Genomic DNA, 19,838 nt, shown 5'->3' with positions numbered 1-19,838 from the left:
TTTAATGCATAATTTGGAGAGTGAAGAATGGTGATTTAAGCCAAATGTTTTACTGTAAGTTGAAATCACAGTAGATCATATAGCTATGGCAAATACTGTATAAAGCGAATCGATTTCACAATAAACCAAACAACATTTTACAGTATAAAACCAGTTATATTACAGAGTTAATTCTGATTTGAGTCTGTAATCAAATAGCCTTAGAAAAATTTTCTTGAGTTTATCTGTAAGTGAAAATACGTATAAGTAAAAATTACGATTATAAGATGAAAATAGATGCATTTAGATTTACATCATTCTTTGTTTTAGCTTTCTTTGTAGTTGCGAAATCTTCGATTCTTTTAATTTATTTGGTTTGATGTGAGTTAGAAGATATCACTAAGCAGTATAAGTGGAGGGTGAGATCCTAAATATACTAGATATTATTAATTATTTAATATATTTTAAAAATAATTTACAATAAAATAATTTATTTAATTTAATTTAATCTTTAAATTAATTAAATGATTTAATAAAGTATTTATTACATTTAAAAATAATAATGAGAAACTTAAATAATTAAGCCAAATAATAATAAGAAGAAACTTAAATAATTAAGCACTAACTCTAAATAATTAATTTAACTCACCCTATCTACTTTTGACATTAACGTAAAAAAAAATTTTAATTAATTAATTTAATGATAATTTTATTAAATTAAAAATATATAAAAATCTTTAATTTTATATAAAAAATATTTTTTAATTAAAATCAAATACAAATTGGTATATTTTAAATAAAAAATAAATTTAATAAAACATAAATAAGTATAAGTTTAATTATATTAACAATTGATTTACCTAGTAAGTTTATTATCTTTTAATGCGTAATTTGAAGAAGAATGGTGATTTTAGCAGAATATTTTTCTTTGCGTTTTAAACTTTCACAGTCAAAGATTTCTATGTAAAGATTGAAATACTTGCTAGAAAATCGCAGCTATAGCTTTTTACATGTCAAAAGCTCAATTTCGCGCGAAATGACACTGCTCATGTATAAAGCCAGGTTCATGCCAATCCTTTGCATTACTTTAGCGAGATACTAGAACAACACTCATAGTGATATTAAGATATCTGAAATAATTTTTCTAAAAACATTATTAAAAAGTGATTCAAATTAAATTTTTAATTTTTCACCATGCATATCAGTAAAAAAAACCTCCCTTTAATTTTGGAAGGGTTGTTTATATAAAAATAATAATAATTAATTAAAAAAGGCTGCCACAGTGGAGCAGATAATCCATTAGTACAAGATTACGATGGAGATCCTCCGGATGTTCTTTTGCCACGTGTCATTGACAACTAAATAAATGTTTTAGTATTGATATAAATATTATTATTATTATTAAATAATATGGAATATATTATATAATCGGAGCAGGTGGTCCGTTGGTACAGGATTACGAAAGAGATACTCCGTATCGTACGGTGACACGTGTCATCAAGGAACAACACCAGTGTATCTGGTCACTTGCTTCAGTCCTTTGGATTCGGTGCTCGTACGGACGATTTTTTTTGCCTCTCTATTAGTTTTTTGTTTTACACTTATACCCCTACCAAATTCTGAAATTTTTGGATTCGGTGCTTGCACGGATGATATTTTTGCCTTTTTCTTTCTAATGTTGTTTACGGATATAGCCCTATAAAAATCTGAACTTTATATAGACCATAAAAAATAAAAATAAAAATCTAAGATTCTGTCTTGTCCTTAAGCCATTCATTAGCATAATTAATGTTTGAAAAATAAATGTAATATTTCTTTTTGGAGTTTTTATATGTAATTTTTGTAAAAAAAAAATAAAAAATTAAGGACTGTATCACCTTAAAGTAGTAGGTTACTGTCTAACTTATAAAATTATTTTTTAAATAATTAAAATAATAAAATAATTGACAAAATGCACTAAGTATTTATGCGATTTATGCACAGAAATAAAATAAACACAATTAAAAGTTTTAATCTCACATTGTGTGATTTTTAGAATTTATTTTCGGTTTTTTTTCTAAAACAAACACTCTATTAAAACCAATAAATTAAGAGACTGTTGATATTTAAAATTGTTTATTTATAAATATTTATAAATTTAATTTATATTTTAATATGCAAAATCATATTTGAAAATGTTGTTTTTATAATTTAGTGGTTTGATAAAATAATCCACGCTCAATTATTAAAAAGTTGAATATACAATTTTTTAAAGCATGTTTGAAAGCTAAATTTCACTAGAATATATGTAATTTCAGATTTTTTTTCTTTTTAGGGGTACATATATAAAAATATTTAATATAAAATTGGATTCATGCGCGCATGCGGTTGAGCAGTCTAATTGAATTATTAAATTAAATATTAACTAGTTATATTAAAAATAATAATAATATTCCTTTTCAAAAAAAAAAAATATTTATTTACACTTAAAAATTTTTGAAATCATATATTGCAATCAAGGACCTAGTGTATAATATCTAAATTAATCATACTACGCAGTCGACACATAGCCTTTTTAAAATACTCACTCGAAATCTTCTCATAATAATCACATACTATAGCAAAATAGTCCATTTAATATAAGTTGAAAATTGACCCAACTAGTACTTATATTAGAGGGGCTAATTTGGTCATTTTCAAGTGTAAAAAGACTAAGTGACTCGTTTCAGAGTAGAAAAGACTGATGTGAGGCGTTTACGAGTATAAGGCCCAAAAGGATAAAAGTATGCTTTAAGTAGAGGCAGTTTGTAAGATATTACAAATTACTCGCTTTGACACTACGTGATTATGCAAATAAAATAATAAGCATAATAATTAATCATTTAATATGAGTTTTCAATAATGTTGAGAAAAAAAAATATTTAAATATTTAAAGATTTGTCATAATAAAAATATTATTTTAATGTTTAAAATATGCATTTATTACACAAAGCGTTTCCTTAAATTTCCCACCAGAGGCCAAACAAGCCAGTTCGGAAGAATCAAATCCTTTTCTATGTTTTGTTTGTTTTTTTTTCACAACTTCTTTTATTTATTTATTTATTTATTTATTTATTTATTTATTTTGATAAAGATGATAAGCTAAACAAGTTGGTATAACAATGCGTTACAGGATAATGAGACCCCAAAATAATATATCAACGTCCATAACATTATAATAATAAGTTTTTACCATGTAATTATAAAAAAATAAAAAAAAATGGCACATCCTATAAAAGACCTATATTATAACCAGTATACAGTAAATAAATAGTATTTTTATATTATTAGATCTATAATGAATATTATCTGAACAATACTTTGCAGCAAGTTACCATTTGATTACGAATGTTTTCTCAAATAAAAAAATTCAAAAGCATAAAAAAAAAAGTTATTTGTCCTTATAATTTAGAGAGTTGGTATTTCATTCTCCGTTTAATCAGAGTTCAAAAATTCCAAACTTGGTTTATCTACATTATTAAAAATATATATATATATATATAAAGCACGTGGTATTAATATAAACTTACTATTATCAAGGGCACAAAAAATATGGGAATATATGTGTATATATATAGTGATTCAGTATTTGTTTGCTTACACTTAGAATTAGATTTGAAAATGGGCCATGCTTGATCAGGCTAGGCCCAGCTTTGAACTCATCTCAAAATTGAGTAAAAAAAAAAAATTCTCAAGCTCAACTTTATTTTAATTTCAAAAGTTTGATTCAGATGCAATTTAATTTGAAATTTTAATCATTTAAAAAAAAAATTCAACCTGATTGGATTAATTCGAAACTAAAATTTTATTTATAACTTGATTTCATATTTTAAAGAAAAATAATATACATATATTTCAAGCTATTGAACTAATCTCCATCAAATTTGAGCTTACAAGTCATGTCAACAAAGTCCCTGCCAAATCTATCGATGAAAATTTAAAGCTAGAACAAACAATTTTAAGTCGAAATTTTGATTTCATTATATATCCAAATACAAATTTGCAAATCTCGTCAACCAAACACAAAACTATCGTCATGTGAATTTTTCTCAGCTCCCGAACAACTCTGATTACATGTATGACTCAAAAATTCGAAAGTTTCATCGATTTTTTCTTTGGCTTGTGTTGTTTTTATTGCTGGACAACAATGTTTGGTCCATCTGCATTGAGCTTGGGATGGTTGTGATCTCCTTCATAAGTCACATTTAGCATGTTAGCATCGTTCGAACATCGTTCGACATGTTTTCTTGCCGGACACCCTCTCATGCTGCTACATTTGTAGTAACTCCTTCAAAAATCATCCACAATTATTTAGCAGAAAAAAAATATTATTACTGAAGCTGAAATTTTAATGTTCAAATGATTTCTGAATGTTTTTCGTATTCATGTTCTTCTGTTACAATTGATAATTTGATTTCAAGATGTTCTACAAGATATTTATTTGAATTCAAACATACTCTTTCGCGAATTGTTTACATTTCTCTTTAGCAGAAAAAATTTATATTAATAATGTAACAGAAATTAACCTTCAAATGATTTCTAAATGTTTTCATATTCATACTATTTTTTTCTTTTTTTGCTTATTTGTTTTTGAAGATCATAATGAATATATATATACTCAAATAGTTTTTCAGTTGTACCAATTTCAATTTCAAAATGTTCATATGATACATTTGAGAAACAGAATGTTCTTACAAAATGATCAAAATCAAATAAACACAAACAGGAATTCAATTCCAATCATCTTAGCATCAGAATCAAAATAAACAAATTATAGTAAAAGATTACCTTGGATGAGGAGACCCTTTAATTGGTTTCTGTCCATACTTCCTCCAAGAAAAATCATCAGTTGGTAAATCAGCAAACTTCCCACCCACTGCAGAAACCTTAATTGTTCTTCTAATCCTCTCCTTCCTAAAAACTCACAACAAAAACAAACTTAAATAACCATTCAATTCCAATAAAACCAAACAAACAAACAAACAAAAAATCCAAAAACTTGCCTTCTTTTTGAACAATGACAACCACCAGCAGAAACAGTGCATTTCAACCCACCATTCCTCTTCTTAGAAGACAAAAAAGAGGACTCACCACCAGAACTCTGCTGTGCAGACATTGAAGAATAACAGTAAAAGTAATTGTTCAACAACTGCTGCTTATTATTCAAACAAACATTGAAAGGTTGAATCACTGGATTCCTAACAACTAGAGGTCTTTGCAATATCTGAATTCTAGAATCCATGAACTGGTGGATATCCACATCCTGGAAGTTTGGCAAAGGACCTTTTCTGATTCTCTTGAACTTGGACATGGAACAAGATGAGGTGTGATCAAGCATGGAAACCAGAGACTTGAATTGAGAGATTGCAGTGTGGGCAATCAAGCTGAGTTCATGGTTGTTTGAGTTGGTAGTTTGCATGGAAATCAAGTTGAAAAGGTGGTGAGCTGAAGTTAGACTGTTTGTTGCTGCTTCTTGGAACTTCATTAGCTCAGAATTTGGAATCATGGTTAGAAGATTAATGCATGAAGGATTCATGGATGAGCTTAAAAAGAGAGGAATAAGATGATGAAGATGGTGGTGATGAATATATGATGATGATGATGATGAAGAGGAAAAGGTTGGAAGAGCACTTACTCCACCAAAGTGAGAAAAAAAAGGTGGTTGCTTTGGGAAAAACAAGAGAGAAATGAACATCTGGGAGATGATAAAGTACATTATTTGGCAAGAGAGAGTGTTTTTTAGTATGTGTGTGTTTTTGTGATTGGAGTTGGAAGGATGATTAACTAATCCATCACTCATCAAATTGTAACAGAAAAATAAATAAATAAATAAATTTTATATATATATATATATATATATATGTCTTTGATTCACCGGCATCTTGGAGCCGTGTTCTAAACTAGTTTAGGACAAGATATAAAAGATATGTGAAGAGATAGACCTCTCCTTTTCTAAGATTTTGAGTAATTTTAAGATGGGTAAGTTCTCACATTTGTTAAAAAAAGAAAATCTGTTACAAAACTGTTAACGGTGTTAGTCTAATTCAAGTGGATGTAATTGTTATTTCATTTAAAACCCTGATTTATATGATATACAAATATATATTTTTTAAATTTATTAATCTCACTCAAAATTTTACAAAACAAATAAAATTTAAATCCCATAAATCAAATAAAATCATGTTTTATAATGCCATGTGATTTTTTATATGAATTGACTATTTTATCGATACCAAAAAAATTAACTCCTATATCTTTATTTTACAAAAGTGGAAACCTAAAAGTTGGTTTTTTATTTTTATTTTTTAAATTTTAACTTAAAACCACTTATTTAAGTCATCCAAATTTTTATTACTTAAATAAATTCAATTAATAATTTATATATATATTGGTGTTTAATTATCTAAAGATAATTTCTTTAAGAAAATAGTGTTTATGTTAAGAACAATGTATCACGTTTTCAACCATAAATAAATATCTTGTGCATCATTATTTTATTTAATTGTATTTTAACATTTGTTAATATACTCCACATGCTCATATTTTTTGCCTTGCTAATATTAACCAAATCCATATTTATTTATTTTTATTATAATAATAAATATTTAGAGCTAATTTTCATCCATAGTTAATATTTGTTTCTTTTCTTTTCATAAAATTCCTTCTTCTTTTTTTTCTTTTTAACCCTCAGTATTGCTTTAATAATATCATCAAAATTAAATACTTAAAATTTAAATTATCATACTATAAAACAATAACGAACAATGTAATCTAAATAATAATTATTTAATATATTTAATATATACATATATATAGATATTAAACCTGTCAAACCCCCTTGGTTATTACTAAATATCATAAAAAGAGATAAAGACATCACTAAGCACAATTTAGATTTTTTTACTTCTTATTCTCATAAATGAGCAAACATAGACTTTCATGATCTTTTGGTGTTATTCTGGGTGATGATTATTAACAATATACTTATATATATATATATATATATAATTTTATTTATTGTTACCTCTGTTCATGTATTAAGGTTATTTTGATTTTTTAAAAAAAAAGTTTATTAATTTTTTTTAAATGTGAACAAAGCACTAGAATTCTTACATGTATTGCTTTTATTTTTACTTGAGCCAGGATATTAATACTGACTCATTTTTGAGTTAATATTTCAATTCATGTCTTCTTGGAAAGTTTCCATACACAAAAGACTCATGTCAAGATGATCTGTTTGTTGGTGAATACCAATTCTTCTTAATTAGTAATAGTTTTTTTTTTCTATTTTAATTAAAAAATTAGAAAAACAAAATCTAAGAATGAAAGATGAACCCCATCACATCACTGAGAGAAGTCTTGGAAGGTGATGATCTCATGATCTCAGGTATTTTGTTTGCTTGTGTGTTTGTGATGGGATGGAGTGCTACTGAGAGAAGAGAACATTGGATATGTTGTCTGTTTGTTGCCACATTTGGTTCCCCACTTCCCCCTCTCCCACATATCACATTTATTATTATTATATATATAAAATGTTGGTGATCAATCTAATCCACTAATTGCTATGTCTACATCATGCCTAAGCACTTGTGAGTTTTCTTTCTCCTTTCATGCAAATGCTTCATTTTGTTCTTCTTCTTTTTCTTTCTAATATATATATATATATATATATGTGTGTGTGTGTGTATAGAATGTAAAGGAGTGAGAGGTGGATTTGGTTTAGTGGTTTTGTTGTGAGTGCAATCCTTGTATGTTTCATTTTGTGTATATAAATATAATATTTCTCTTTTGGATTCTCATGTATATGTATTTTCAAGTTAACTGTTTTATTATGTTTTGAAAGTGGATGAAATATAGAGAAAACATCTTTTTTATATTTTGATATATATGCTCATCTAAATGGTAACAATTTATTTATTTATTTATTTATTTATTTATTTATTTTTATGAATATGACAAGCTCAAAAATATTTACAATTTTATGTATTCTCTTTCACATTGATATTTTTTGTTTTACATAATTTTTATATGTAATAAATAATTTCATAAACTATTGAAATGTGATACTCCTTCCGTTCTTTTTTACTTGTCACCTTTTGAAGCTCTTTTTTATTTTATTTTTACTTATCATATTAAAAATTTTGTGCTGCATTAAATAATTTTTTTCCAAATTTATCCTTCAATTTAATATATTTGTTCAAATTTCAATAAATCACAATCAATTAAACATTAAGTCATATACTCCACTTAATGGAGTTTTAAATATGAGTAGTTTTGGAAAAATAATGAAATTTTTTATAAAATATAAATAATTAACTAATTTTAACAACTTTTCTTAATCGATGTGAATTAGGTAAATATAACAAGTAAAAAAGAAAGGAGGAAGTAATTCACTGTTTGACAAAAAGAGTTCTATGTATGTTTTTATTAAAAAAAAAAAAGTTCTATATATTTATGTGTGTAAAAAACTTGTAATTTGGCAATTTTATTGGGGTGTATATGAAAGAAGATATTTACGCACAAATGAGATGAAATTAAGAACAATTAATGATGCTTATTTCTTCTAATTTCCTTGAATAAAGTTAAAAAAACACAAAAAGATACAACCTCAAAGTTTAAAGAAGATTAACAACTGCAATATCACAAATAAAACAAAGCCATGCAGTTGTAGTTCATAAAATGCACAACAACTACTCAAGAAGTTCAACTCATTGACAAAATGGTTAATTGTGAATGCATAGCTATAGATATTTACAGAATTATACATAACAAACCTCATGATGGTTGCCGATAAAAGGTTAAAAAAAGAAAAAAGATTTAAAGGTGTCTTTCTGTTTGAAGAACATCGTCTTGATCTTCGACTCCGAACCGGAACCGGCCAGTTTTCCCTGTTCCTCGACCGACTCTTCCTTAATGCATGCTGTATATTGTGAAAATCTTCACAAATTTCATGCCGAGAAAGAGAGGTAAGGCCTGGTAATATGTCCTTCTGGAAATCCCGAAGACCTCTGCCTCTTCGCAGCTTAACTCCGCATGTATCATTTCCTGAAACCTTATCAGCTGGTATCCTCGGCATAGTGTATTCGTCAGTAGTGTTCTCAGGTAGCATCATCGTCAATGTCTCGAAAGAATCTGAAGAATATTGAGGCTCCGCATTTCCTTCGGCCTCTAACTCTGTCTGCCCAAAGCCGGACGAAGGATCTGTAACACATTCTGGCTTGTGCGAAGATATAGAAAACAGTGTCTTGGCTGCCAGGAAAATCAAAGAATCACCTTCCGGTTCATCTTCATGTTTTGATTTCCCGACGATGATGGGGGGATGACAAGTTTGGGAAACCAGAGGATGTTTAATAGGGTAACTTTCTAATACCTGTGATTCAGTTTGAGTTGTTCCAGATTCCTCAGTACTGGAAGGAATTACAGCAAGTGTCTGTACACATACATCACCTGAACACCGTTCATTATCAAACTTACTTTCAACAGGAATTTCTTTCGAGCATTTTTCTTGTTGTTCCTCGTCCCGAGCTTTAGTGTGACTTGATAGGGTATCTTCTTCACTCCCCTCAAAGTTGGTTTGCTTGTTCTCCGAATCCCTGGTCATAGCTGGTGGCTGTTCAGCACTTCCAACTGATGCAGGCAAATTAGTGTCTTCTGCATTGTTACTGGATGTTACATTTGAAATCTGCTGTCTGATAGCACTATGTGCATGGTGAATTTGTTCACCAGATGACAAGACTAAATTCCTGACTTCAATCCCAAGTATGCCAGTGAGCATCTTTCCAGTTACATTATCCTGAACCTCACCACCAAAACCAGCAGAGTTCATTTGAAGTTTCAGGGGGGCATCAGAATCAGAATCATGATGTCCATTTTCCACATTCTGTTGATTGTTATCAGAAGCACCTTTAATAATAACTTGTGCATTACACACAGAAGCATCCATGCCAGAGTGATGTGAAACCTGACAGCCTTGAAGCGAATTAATGGTCATCTTTGAAGCTGACCTTGAATCAACAGGTTGAACTCCAGTGGATGTTTCTTTTGAGCGTTTGGTACTTGATTCCCTCGAAAATGAAATAAATGATTGCGATCCAGCAAGAGAATTAACAGAAGCCAAAGGCTGAATAACTAATGAAGCTATTGAGGAAGATAGTACTGTTGGCACATTATCATTGCAATTGGCCAAAGACTCATCATCTGGAGCAACATTGAGGTCAAAATGCATTGCTTTGTAAGATACAGATTGATTTTTCTGTGTGGACAGATTAATTTCTCTGAAGCCTGAAAGACAGGAAAACAAATAAATACATACATAATGGAAGTTCTTCATGCACATGTATGGCACATAATGTATAGATCATTTCAAAACTTAGTATTTACTCTAAGGTAGTGTGCATGGTGGGATCGAAGGCTCAAAAGGCAGATAAGCAAACATAATGTGAATTCTAATAGTGATAACAAGGTGCTAAAAAAGACAGAAATGTCCAAGCAGAGTTAAATCCTGATGCTCACATACCCAAGACATGAGTAGACATTTTAAACCTTAAATGTGAAACCAATGTAAAAGATGAACAAAAATAATGATAGGTCTTACAAATAATTTTAGATATATCATCATCAGCACAAACCTGGTAATCTATTTAGATCTTAATACCAACCCCCAATGCAGAAGTCGTTATGGCCCTCTCATTCAACCATTCGCATGTAAGCACAAAGGCAGTTCATATGAATCATATAAAAAGCAAGGTCCGCAACTGTGGATGTGCTGGGGCTGCACATCTTCAATTTCTGCTATTAGCATCAATGCAAATCCATATGTTGTTGAATATAGATCGGGGCATAGCTACAGTATAAATGTACTTCAATGTAGCAGCCTTGTGAATTTATTTTATACTTAATACAGATGAACATATGTTCTGCATATGTGCAACATACGCAAATGAAAGTTCACCACTTGTAAATAAAAGGTGCCTTTCAGGAGATTGGTGCGAAGGAGATTATGTCATATCTTAATACTTATGAACATATGTTCTGCAAATGTGCAACTGAACAGACGCAAATGAAACATAACCACTTGTTTTCAGGAGATTGGTGTGAAGGAGATATGTCGTATTTGACAACATAAGCATATGTCTTTCAGTCTTAGCTCCCATGAAGGAGAGGACCAATTGGCATGTGCATCCTTAGGTGAATAGCTTTCACCTTTTGCCGATAAAAAGGAAAAGAAAAAAAAATTCACTAGCTCCACATATTCCTTTTTTTTCAGAAACTAGTCTAACAGAATTTTATATAGAATAATGAAATAAATGCAGAACAAAGTGATAAAAGAGCTTCGACCAAAATTTTCCAAAGCATCTTGGAGAGTCTGAGACTTCAATAATATAAAAAAATGATAACCCTAAAGTAATTTCCACATATCGCACTCAAAGCTAAGTGAAAAATTCAAAACAAACAACCAAAGTGCAATCTAAACAAAGTCCACTGTCTCCTTAGAGCAGCTATCCAACAATTCATAACATGCCAAGCACCTGAAATCTTATACACATATCCTGCATAGATGCCTGATATGCATGAGTGCAGTCAATAGTGATGTGTATGCCATGGTTAACAGCCCAACCATGATATGAAACTCTAGCATTGTGTTGACTAGACCAGGCTGAAATCATCCGTCACCAGCCGCACAGATTCATGTATGAGACACATCAAAACAAAGAATTGAACCACATTCTAAACTCCAAACAATCTACATGAAATACTTGCAAAAAAGAATTGAGACATAAAATTCCATGCAAAAACAAAGCATTCACAAATGCATAGAATAAGAACATCTAAAAATAATCCCAAATGGAAGAAGTACATCCTCTTCCCCTGCACTAAATGTGCTAAAACACCAGCATAGGGCAATTTATACAATAAGCTGAATAAAATCAATGAATCAACCAATCCAGCAAATCAAAGCAGTAATCAAAACCAAAATTTTAAGAAAATAATAATAGCAATAATAATAATAAACTTCTCACCAAGCTTATAAAAATTAGCATTCCGATGAATAGCGCCGCCATCCTTCTCATCACCAAACCGAAATCCCTTGATTTCCAAGCTCCCCTGCTGATTCTCCAGCAAATCAAGTGGCAACACAGCGTCCGAACCCACCTGCACATCATCCCCACTCAATCCCACATCAAACACAACCCGATTCAAAATTCGCTCAGATCAAGCAACCATCGCCTCCATACCTTCGCATCCTCCGTCAAACTCCGGCACATCATCAAGCTCCTCTGCGTCCAGTAAAGCCGATGCAGCTCACGAACCTACAAAAAAAAATAAAACAACGAAATCACCACCCAAAAACCAAAACCAAAACCAAATCTCATCACCAAACTCATCAAACAATCAAAGAAAACCAAAAATCTCCAACCTGATCACGAAAAACAATCTCATGTCGAAGCATTGCCTGCTTCAACAGCTCCATCCCAACAACGGTGACCCGAGGGGCTAAAATATCACCACCGCCGAGACACAACAAGGAATTCAGTGAAGAAAGGGTTGGGGATTGGGAGAGAGAGAGGATCAGAGTGATAGGGTTTGAGGATTCTCTCGTTCATCGCCAAGTAGGAGGAGAAGAAGGAGAGAGAGAGAGATGGAGATCGTCGGAGGAGAGGCCATTAAGGAAGGCTTTTCCGCCATTAATGAAGAAGAGAAGTGCCCAAAGATCTTTCATGCGAGCTCGTCATGAAATTCCGAAAATACCCTTGTTCCTTTTGATAATGACATTTATTTATTTTGTATTTTTTATTTGTTTGTTTGTTTTTGATATTTTTGCACTGGCCTCCCTGAAATGTTTTATATTTACATGGAAATGTTTGTTGGCTATTTGATATTTTACTTTCCATACCCTGAAAAATTTAAAATTAGTTCTTCTCATCTATTCTTTGTTTTTTTTAGAATTGGTGTCACTTGATTTAATTTTAGTGGAAAGGACACCAAAGTCCAGAAAGAAGTTGTGTATGATTTGAATATCTCCATAAAATTATTTTCCGGCACCAAACTATAATAATTTTTTATTGTGAGGTTCAAATTTCGATTTAAATCAAAATAGTTATCAAATTTTGATTTTATTTTACAGAGTAGTTACCTGCAAAAATTTCTTTTATTTTTTATGATGTAAATAACAGAAATTCTATATTAGCACATATATGACATGCTGTTTATTTAGCTGACAATTTCATCTCCTACATTGATAAAAAAAAAATTTACATCACATCTTCAAAATAGCCCAAAATCTCTCCAATGACCATCCGGAGAAATAAAATTAAAATTAAAAAATTATTTTGATTTAAATTGAAGTTTGTACTCTATAATAATAATAAAAAAATCATACTTTTGTACCTTACTAAAAAAATTTACCCTATCAAATTGTCATTTGCTTTTCAAAAAGGTCTGAATTGCATGAAAATACAATAACAATACATATTCCTTTTTAAAGCATTCTTGTTTTGTCTAACAGTTGCTTAGAGTTTGACAACTATCCTTTTTGTTTTCTTGACTATCTACTCAATTAATATTTGTTATAAAGTACCCAGTTTTGTATTATCACTATATAATTAGTATTAAGAAGTACAGGTTGATAATATAATATAATGTAGCATGAGTTCCATCATTCTTCAAATACTTGAAAATCAAAGTTCTAACTACCAAACGTAGTTGGCCATCTTTTATTTAATGTGTTCAAAATTATTAAATTTCAGATGAACAACCAAGACAATCAGAATTAGGAGTTCAATAAAAAAAATTACTACATAATAAGAGGCTCTTCATTCAAACAGTCTCTTGCTATCAAGCAAGAATTCATAGGATTGGTCTAACAAGATGTATGGAAGAATATATACTATCATTGATTCGGTATAGTAAGTGTAAGTGTACATAGAACTAAAAAATGAGCCGCTAATGCAACAACTTAAGTGGCTACAACTCTAAACTACACAGGTGATAAACAATTTCACCAACGGCCAAGTGGCTTATTAATATTTGGGTCCTCATTAGAATCTTTCATAAGTAGTAATATTTGGATCTCTTAGAACTTTTCACAAGTGACGAGAGTTCAAATCACTGGTGAGAGTGATCTACTGGTATTCGGGTCCCTGTTAGAATTTGTCACAAACGGTGATATTGGGATCCTGCTGAAACTTTGCATAAGTGGTGTGAGTATATTTCTGGGAGTATAAATTATGGTTATATACGGGTGGTCTTAGCATTCACGTGTGGGTGGGCTTTGTTCTCACTTGTTTCAACGAGATTTGTGCACCGCCATACTTGCTTCATATCTAATTTACAACTTTCGATTTAAATATGTCATTTTAATTATAGGGCATATTCGTCAATTTATAACATAAATTTTTAAATTTTTTTTAATGAAAACTTTTTTTTTATAATGCATTAGATTAGTAAGTCATACTATTTTTAGTTAAAAACAAAGAGATGAATAATTGATTTTAATGAAAAGTATGAACAAGCTATTTATTAACATAAAAGATATTAGCATGTTTTATATATAATATTTAGTTATATATTATAAAAATGATTAAAATTCAATCTAGCTCACTTTAAAATGCCAAAAAATTGATGAAGTGGTACTTGGTAACCCTTTAATTTGCAAAATTGAACCTTCCAACAATAATAACAACTACATGGTTCAGATGATAAAATTCCTTGTTTTATTTATTTATATATTTTATTCATTAGGTGTGCTTGAGATGCTTTCATCCGATAATCTATTAAGAAAACTAATAAAAAAATTATATATATAATTTAATATAATTTAAGTATTATTCAACCGAGTGCATTCAAAACATGACAGTTCTGTGTTATTAAAACATATGAAGAAACATTGACTGATATAGTCACACATAAAGTATATATTTTTTTAGATTAAACTTAACTTGAAATTTTAATTGATCTATAAACTGTGTCACTGTTTACATATATACATATATATAGAACATGGGGATCATTCCCATTATAAAAATGCACTATTAGCTCCACAAGTTTTTAAATACAATAAAAATTTAGTAAATTATTCTTACAATATTAATGATTAAAGTGATTTTAAAATTAATTAAAATTACTAAATCAGTAAATCGTGCTTAGTCCAACAGTATTTTGGGTCTCCAACAAAACTGGAGGACACATGTGCGGTGTTTGTGATCATATCTAATAAATAAATTAATAAATAAATTAAATCTTTATTTGATATAGGATTCATTGCTTCACTTGTGGAATGGCACAAATTTGAGATTTTTTTAATTAATTAATTATTTATTTATTTTATGCAAACATATTGGCTAGTAAAGTGACTATGCACATCAATATCAACAAATAATAACACATGTCAGTAGGGATATAAATGAGTTAAACTACTCGTGAGTTACTTGAGATCAGCTTGGTCGATGCTCGAATTCGATTCGACTTTTCACGAGTTGTGCCAAATTTGAGCTGCTCGTTTACGTTGACGAGCCGAGTTCAAGTCGAAAAATACTCAGCTCGTGAGACTTGCAAGCCAAAACGAGCTTTTATATATAAAATATTAAACTATTTTTGAGAAAGGCGATGTCACGGGAACACGTGGGACGAACATGTGGGGAGCAGCGCTCACCACCGAACCGTGCCCTCACCTTGCGCGAGATGAGAATCGAACTCGGGGAGCCACGCTCGACACTCGAGTCGAACACCCTACGCAAGGGACCCGATGCCAATAGTATATATTTTTATAATTTATATATAAACTATTTATATATAATATTATATAAAAAAATATATAATTATATAAATTATATTAAATAACAAAATTATTCTTTTATCCAACTATGGCAAGTTAATCGAACTTAAATGAGATGAGCTCGAGCACAAAAAACATTGACTCGAACTGGTGATACTCGGCTCGTTTATAGACTTATGACATATGTGTGCAAATAATATGTGATAAAAAAATAGTTATATTAAAAAAACATATGTGATAAAAAATAGTTATATTTTAAAAAAAAAAAATTTAGTGCACCAGCCGGGAATCGAACCCGGGTCTGTACCGTGGCAGGGTACTATTCTACCACTAGACCACTGGTGCGCTTGTGGCATTGTTTGCCAAACTTTATATTCTAAAATAACTTTGTCAACCAAAATTTTCACAAATAAAGATTATATACCTGATTTTTTTTTTCAATACCAAAAAAAAAAACCACGCACAATCTCAAATTTTCAAATACAAATTCCCAAATAAAATACAAAATAATTTTTTCAATATCAAATTTTATTTTTTTAAAAAAATTGATATAAATATAAATATTTGTACATTGTTCCCATTTTCGTAATTTTGACCAAGTAAAAGCCCAAATGTCCTATCAACTCAACGTCCATCTCCCATACATTTTCTCATTCCCATTCTACCCTTCTTCTTCTTCCTCTCCTCCTCCGCCATCATCGTCCTCGTTCTCTCTCTCTCTCCGATGAGCTTCTACAAGAGATTCGAGCTCATGGATCCCTTCTCACGGCTCTTCTTCTACCGCGAGACCTCCATCTTCAAGCACTCGCATCATCCCTCCATTGACGACCTCGAGGATGAGCTCGGCCTCGCACTAGACCTCCTGAACCCCATTTCGATCCCCACACCTTCTCCTTTCCATTTTCCTTTGGGTTTCTTCGAGTGCGCTGCCGATCTTGTCCTCAGCGATCGAATGGAGGCGCAGCTCCGCCAGGAAGAGACGAAGGCGCACCTCCAGAGCCTTAGCGATCGCGTGGCCCAGCTAGAGCTGGATTTTTTCCGGGAAATGAGAGTAAAACCTGTGGATTATGGCCGTAGGTGCAGATGGATGACGGAATTCAAGGGGGGCGAAAGGGATGGGATGGATCAGAAGTACAAGTGGATTGAGGCGAAGCGCGAAGGTGATAAGAATGTGAAATGGATGGCTGGAATCAGTTCGAAGGGCGAGCCATCGTCCCGCGCGTATACATTCCCATCGTCGATGGCGCCGAGGCACTCCGATGCCAAGGAGAAGATGGGCAAGAAGCAAACTGGAACTAGTATTACGAAACGAGTGCTGGAGATTGAAGAGCCTGTGAATCCAGGCTGCATTATGTTAAAGAAGGTAAATTGATCTGTTTTCCTGTCATTTGATTGAAGTTTGCTCTGTTTTTATTTTTTATTTTTTAAATTTTGTGATGCAATAGTGCAGTAATATAGTGATGCAATAGTGCTCTGTAGTTTCTATAAATTTCTTAAATTTTGGTTGGAGAATTATATGTCATTTTCTACTTGCAATTGCTGAGATCAAGCTGTGGCTTGGAATGCATGAATGTCAGCATCTAATCTTTGAAAACTAATCAAGGATGCCATTGCTTCAATTTGCATATTGGATATGGGAATGCAAGACATTTCAATTGTGAGAAGCATGGTCTTGTTTGAATTTACTACCCATTTTACTTTGTCTAACATGAAGTATGTGAAGCATGGACAACAATTCGTTTGGCTGCTGAGCCATCATGATGTAAATTTGGTTTTGTGTGGATAATCATAAGGACAAATTATATATATTGTTGAGAAATCGAACAATGATCAAAAAAAGAAGACCTGAAAGCAACCATACAAAGACATGAGATTTAACGGGGTTTTGCGGAGTATGCCTACATTCTCAAAGTGGAGTGGTTGTCGATTCTCTTATTAGAATTAATTAAGGTTACATATTATATGAATATTTATATATATAAACTCTACTCAGTCTAATTTACTTAAATACCCCTGTACCATGTATGTTATTGTATGTATGTATGCTTTGTTTGACAGGGAAGTTCTTTCTGTTTATGCAAATTTGATGTTCCAGATGAAGTAGTTGCTGTGCTTGTGCTGAAGAGATTACTATTGATTATTAGGTTTATGGTTTGGAAACCAGGAAAAGACTGCATAGCTGTTTGTTGAAAACTTGAAATGAAACACGCAAATGAATAGTAGACTACTGTTATATGTTCTTCGTCATGATATGCATTCTACTTTCCAAGTAAAATATCAATTTGGCTAGACATAATTTTCATTTTGCCTTTTATTTACTATGTTCTCTAGCTCAATCAGCAATGCCTTGCAGAGGATTGATAAGAGTCATATTAAAAATGGCTTGTGAATTAGCTAGAACCTCCAAACTGAAGTTAATTGGTGATATCACCTAGTATTGGATCATACTCATTTAGAGATTTATCTGTATTTGTAGGACTGAGGTTATTATCCACAAGTTGCTTTGGCTGGCGACCTATAAACATTTTGGGTTTGTACAACTAATTTATTTTGGTTTGCTAGTAGTATTAATTGCTGCATATGGGGCGACTACAACATAGTTGAGACTCGCAGTATTTATGATTATGAATGATGCATGATAGCAAACATTGTGGGATATGGTCTTACTGATCCTCAAATTCATTCTGGTGTATATATCAATCATGCATATAACAATGGTTTTAACAAGTTCTTTATAGAGTTAATCCTGACTCTGTTTCATCGCCTAATGTAGGCTTTTGCAAAGAGGCCCTTTGGCCATTATAAGGGTAAGAGGAAGGAACATTCACCACAGGATGCGGCATTGCTTATTCAGATGAGTTTCAGATCTCATTTAGTTCGACGTGCTCAGATGCTTCACGGCCTCCGTGAAGTGGCAATTGCCAAAGCCAAGCTGAAGGAGATTAGAGCTTTATTTTCCAATTTCTCTTATCGTCGACGCATAGAAAATAATGCAGAAGAGCGCCAAAGGTTCTCTGAGAAAATTATTGTCCTCCTCCTTACTATTGACGTCTTAGAGGTAAACTCTACTGTCATTCCTATTTAGAGTAACTAATAGTCCCACATAAGTTTTTGGGTTAAATCAGGCTTTAAGTAATATGTTTGGTTTGGATTCAACAATTACTAGTGTAAATTTAAATTAATTTTTAACAGTTTACCTAATTAATTAAACTGTGTCATTGCTGGATTTAGGGAGTGGATTATATAATTCGAGCTGCAAAGAGATCAATGACGATGGAGCTGGAGGCCATGTTGGAGGTGGTGGATCCCCAACCCCCGGGGAGGCTGGGCTCCATGAAGCGCAGGCAGTTTGATTTACCGGCAGGCCAATCCATCTCCAAGGAAATGGCATTGGGTGTTGAAGAGGTTGTCCAGATGCTGGATGAAGAGGGTATACATCAAAGGTAATGTACTGCCACTGCTTGGCCTTTCCCTCAGTTTTTCTTCTTCCAAATATTGATTTTACAACTTTGTCATTTGCTTGAAGAATATGCATGTTGGGGAGTCTTAATGTAGGTTCTCTCCAAAATGCTCTCCTTATGTTTGTCTACCAACTGTTAATTGAATGTTTTACTAATCATTTGTTGCAATCTTTCTAGTTAATATATGATGCCTGTTACTGAAGTTCATTATTGTTTTCTTTGGTGCCTAAATCCCTTTTAGACTACTTTTTCCACTGGTGTTTTTATTTTTATTATTTGTATTTTTGAGAAAGTATAGAGGATCAAACTAGAGTTGTGTGTTCTAGGATAATTTTTTATTCTAAAAAATTTTGTTGCGCCATTTTTTTATTTATCTGGTAAGTAAAATTGGGTGTTAACCAGGACATGCCAGCACTGTTTTTATTGGGCTGGAAGTGCTCTGTTAAATCTAATGCCAGCCCAACATGGAATGCTAACCCAAAAGGAGTGGCATCATGCTTGTTCAATAAGTGAGCTGCTTTTTAATTTAAAAAAAAAACTTAAAATATATATATATATATATATATATATATTTGAAGCAAAAATCTGAAATTTTAATTAAGATT

The 19,838-nt window shown here is 31.4% G+C and overlaps 3 protein-coding genes and 1 non-coding gene across 4 annotated transcripts; 1 reads left to right on the top strand and 3 right to left on the bottom strand.

Annotated features, from left to right (window-relative positions):
- Window positions 1–3,916: 3,916 nt before the first annotated feature.
- On the bottom strand, window positions 3,917–5,655 carry LOC120279431 (probable WRKY transcription factor 15). Its single transcript, XM_039286367.1, has 3 exons — window positions 5,001–5,655; window positions 4,786–4,911; window positions 3,917–4,285 (listed from the first exon to the last, which is right to left on the bottom strand). Exons 1-3 carry the CDS (start codon window positions 5,531–5,533, stop codon window positions 4,129–4,131), a joined length of 816 nt encoding a protein of 271 aa, XP_039142301.1. The 5' UTR covers window positions 5,534–5,655; the 3' UTR covers window positions 3,917–4,128.
- A 2,918-nt stretch (window positions 5,656–8,573) lies between these two features.
- On the bottom strand, window positions 8,574–12,687 carry LOC120279338. Its single transcript, XM_039286265.1, has 4 exons — window positions 12,416–12,687; window positions 12,234–12,308; window positions 12,018–12,150; window positions 8,574–10,278 (listed from the first exon to the last, which is right to left on the bottom strand). The coding sequence occupies exons 1-4, from the start codon at window positions 12,467–12,469 to the stop codon at window positions 8,606–8,608; spliced, it is 1,935 nt and encodes a 644-aa protein (XP_039142199.1). The 5' UTR covers window positions 12,470–12,687; the 3' UTR covers window positions 8,574–8,605.
- Window positions 12,688–16,046: 3,359 nt separating this feature from the next.
- On the bottom strand, window positions 16,047–16,117 carry TRNAG-GCC. The gene has a single exon. It is a non-coding gene; the product is annotated as a tRNA-Gly (tRNA).
- Window positions 16,118–16,462: 345 nt separating this feature from the next.
- LOC120279390 (BAG family molecular chaperone regulator 7-like) lies at window positions 16,463–19,421 on the top strand. Its single transcript, XM_039286322.1, has 3 exons — window positions 16,463–17,135; window positions 18,546–18,830; window positions 19,004–19,421. The coding sequence occupies exons 1-3, from the start codon at window positions 16,497–16,499 to the stop codon at window positions 19,217–19,219; spliced, it is 1,140 nt and encodes a 379-aa protein (XP_039142256.1). The 5' UTR covers window positions 16,463–16,496; the 3' UTR covers window positions 19,220–19,421.
- The last annotated feature ends 417 nt before the right edge of the window (window positions 19,422–19,838 follow it).

The sequence above is a fragment of the Dioscorea cayenensis genome, chromosome 16 (genome assembly GCF_009730915.1).
Source record: "Dioscorea cayenensis subsp. rotundata cultivar TDr96_F1 chromosome 16, TDr96_F1_v2_PseudoChromosome.rev07_lg8_w22 25.fasta, whole genome shotgun sequence".
NCBI lineage: Eukaryota > Viridiplantae > Streptophyta > Magnoliopsida > Dioscoreales > Dioscoreaceae > Dioscorea > Dioscorea cayenensis.
This window is presented reverse-complemented; position numbering and strand designations above follow the sequence as displayed.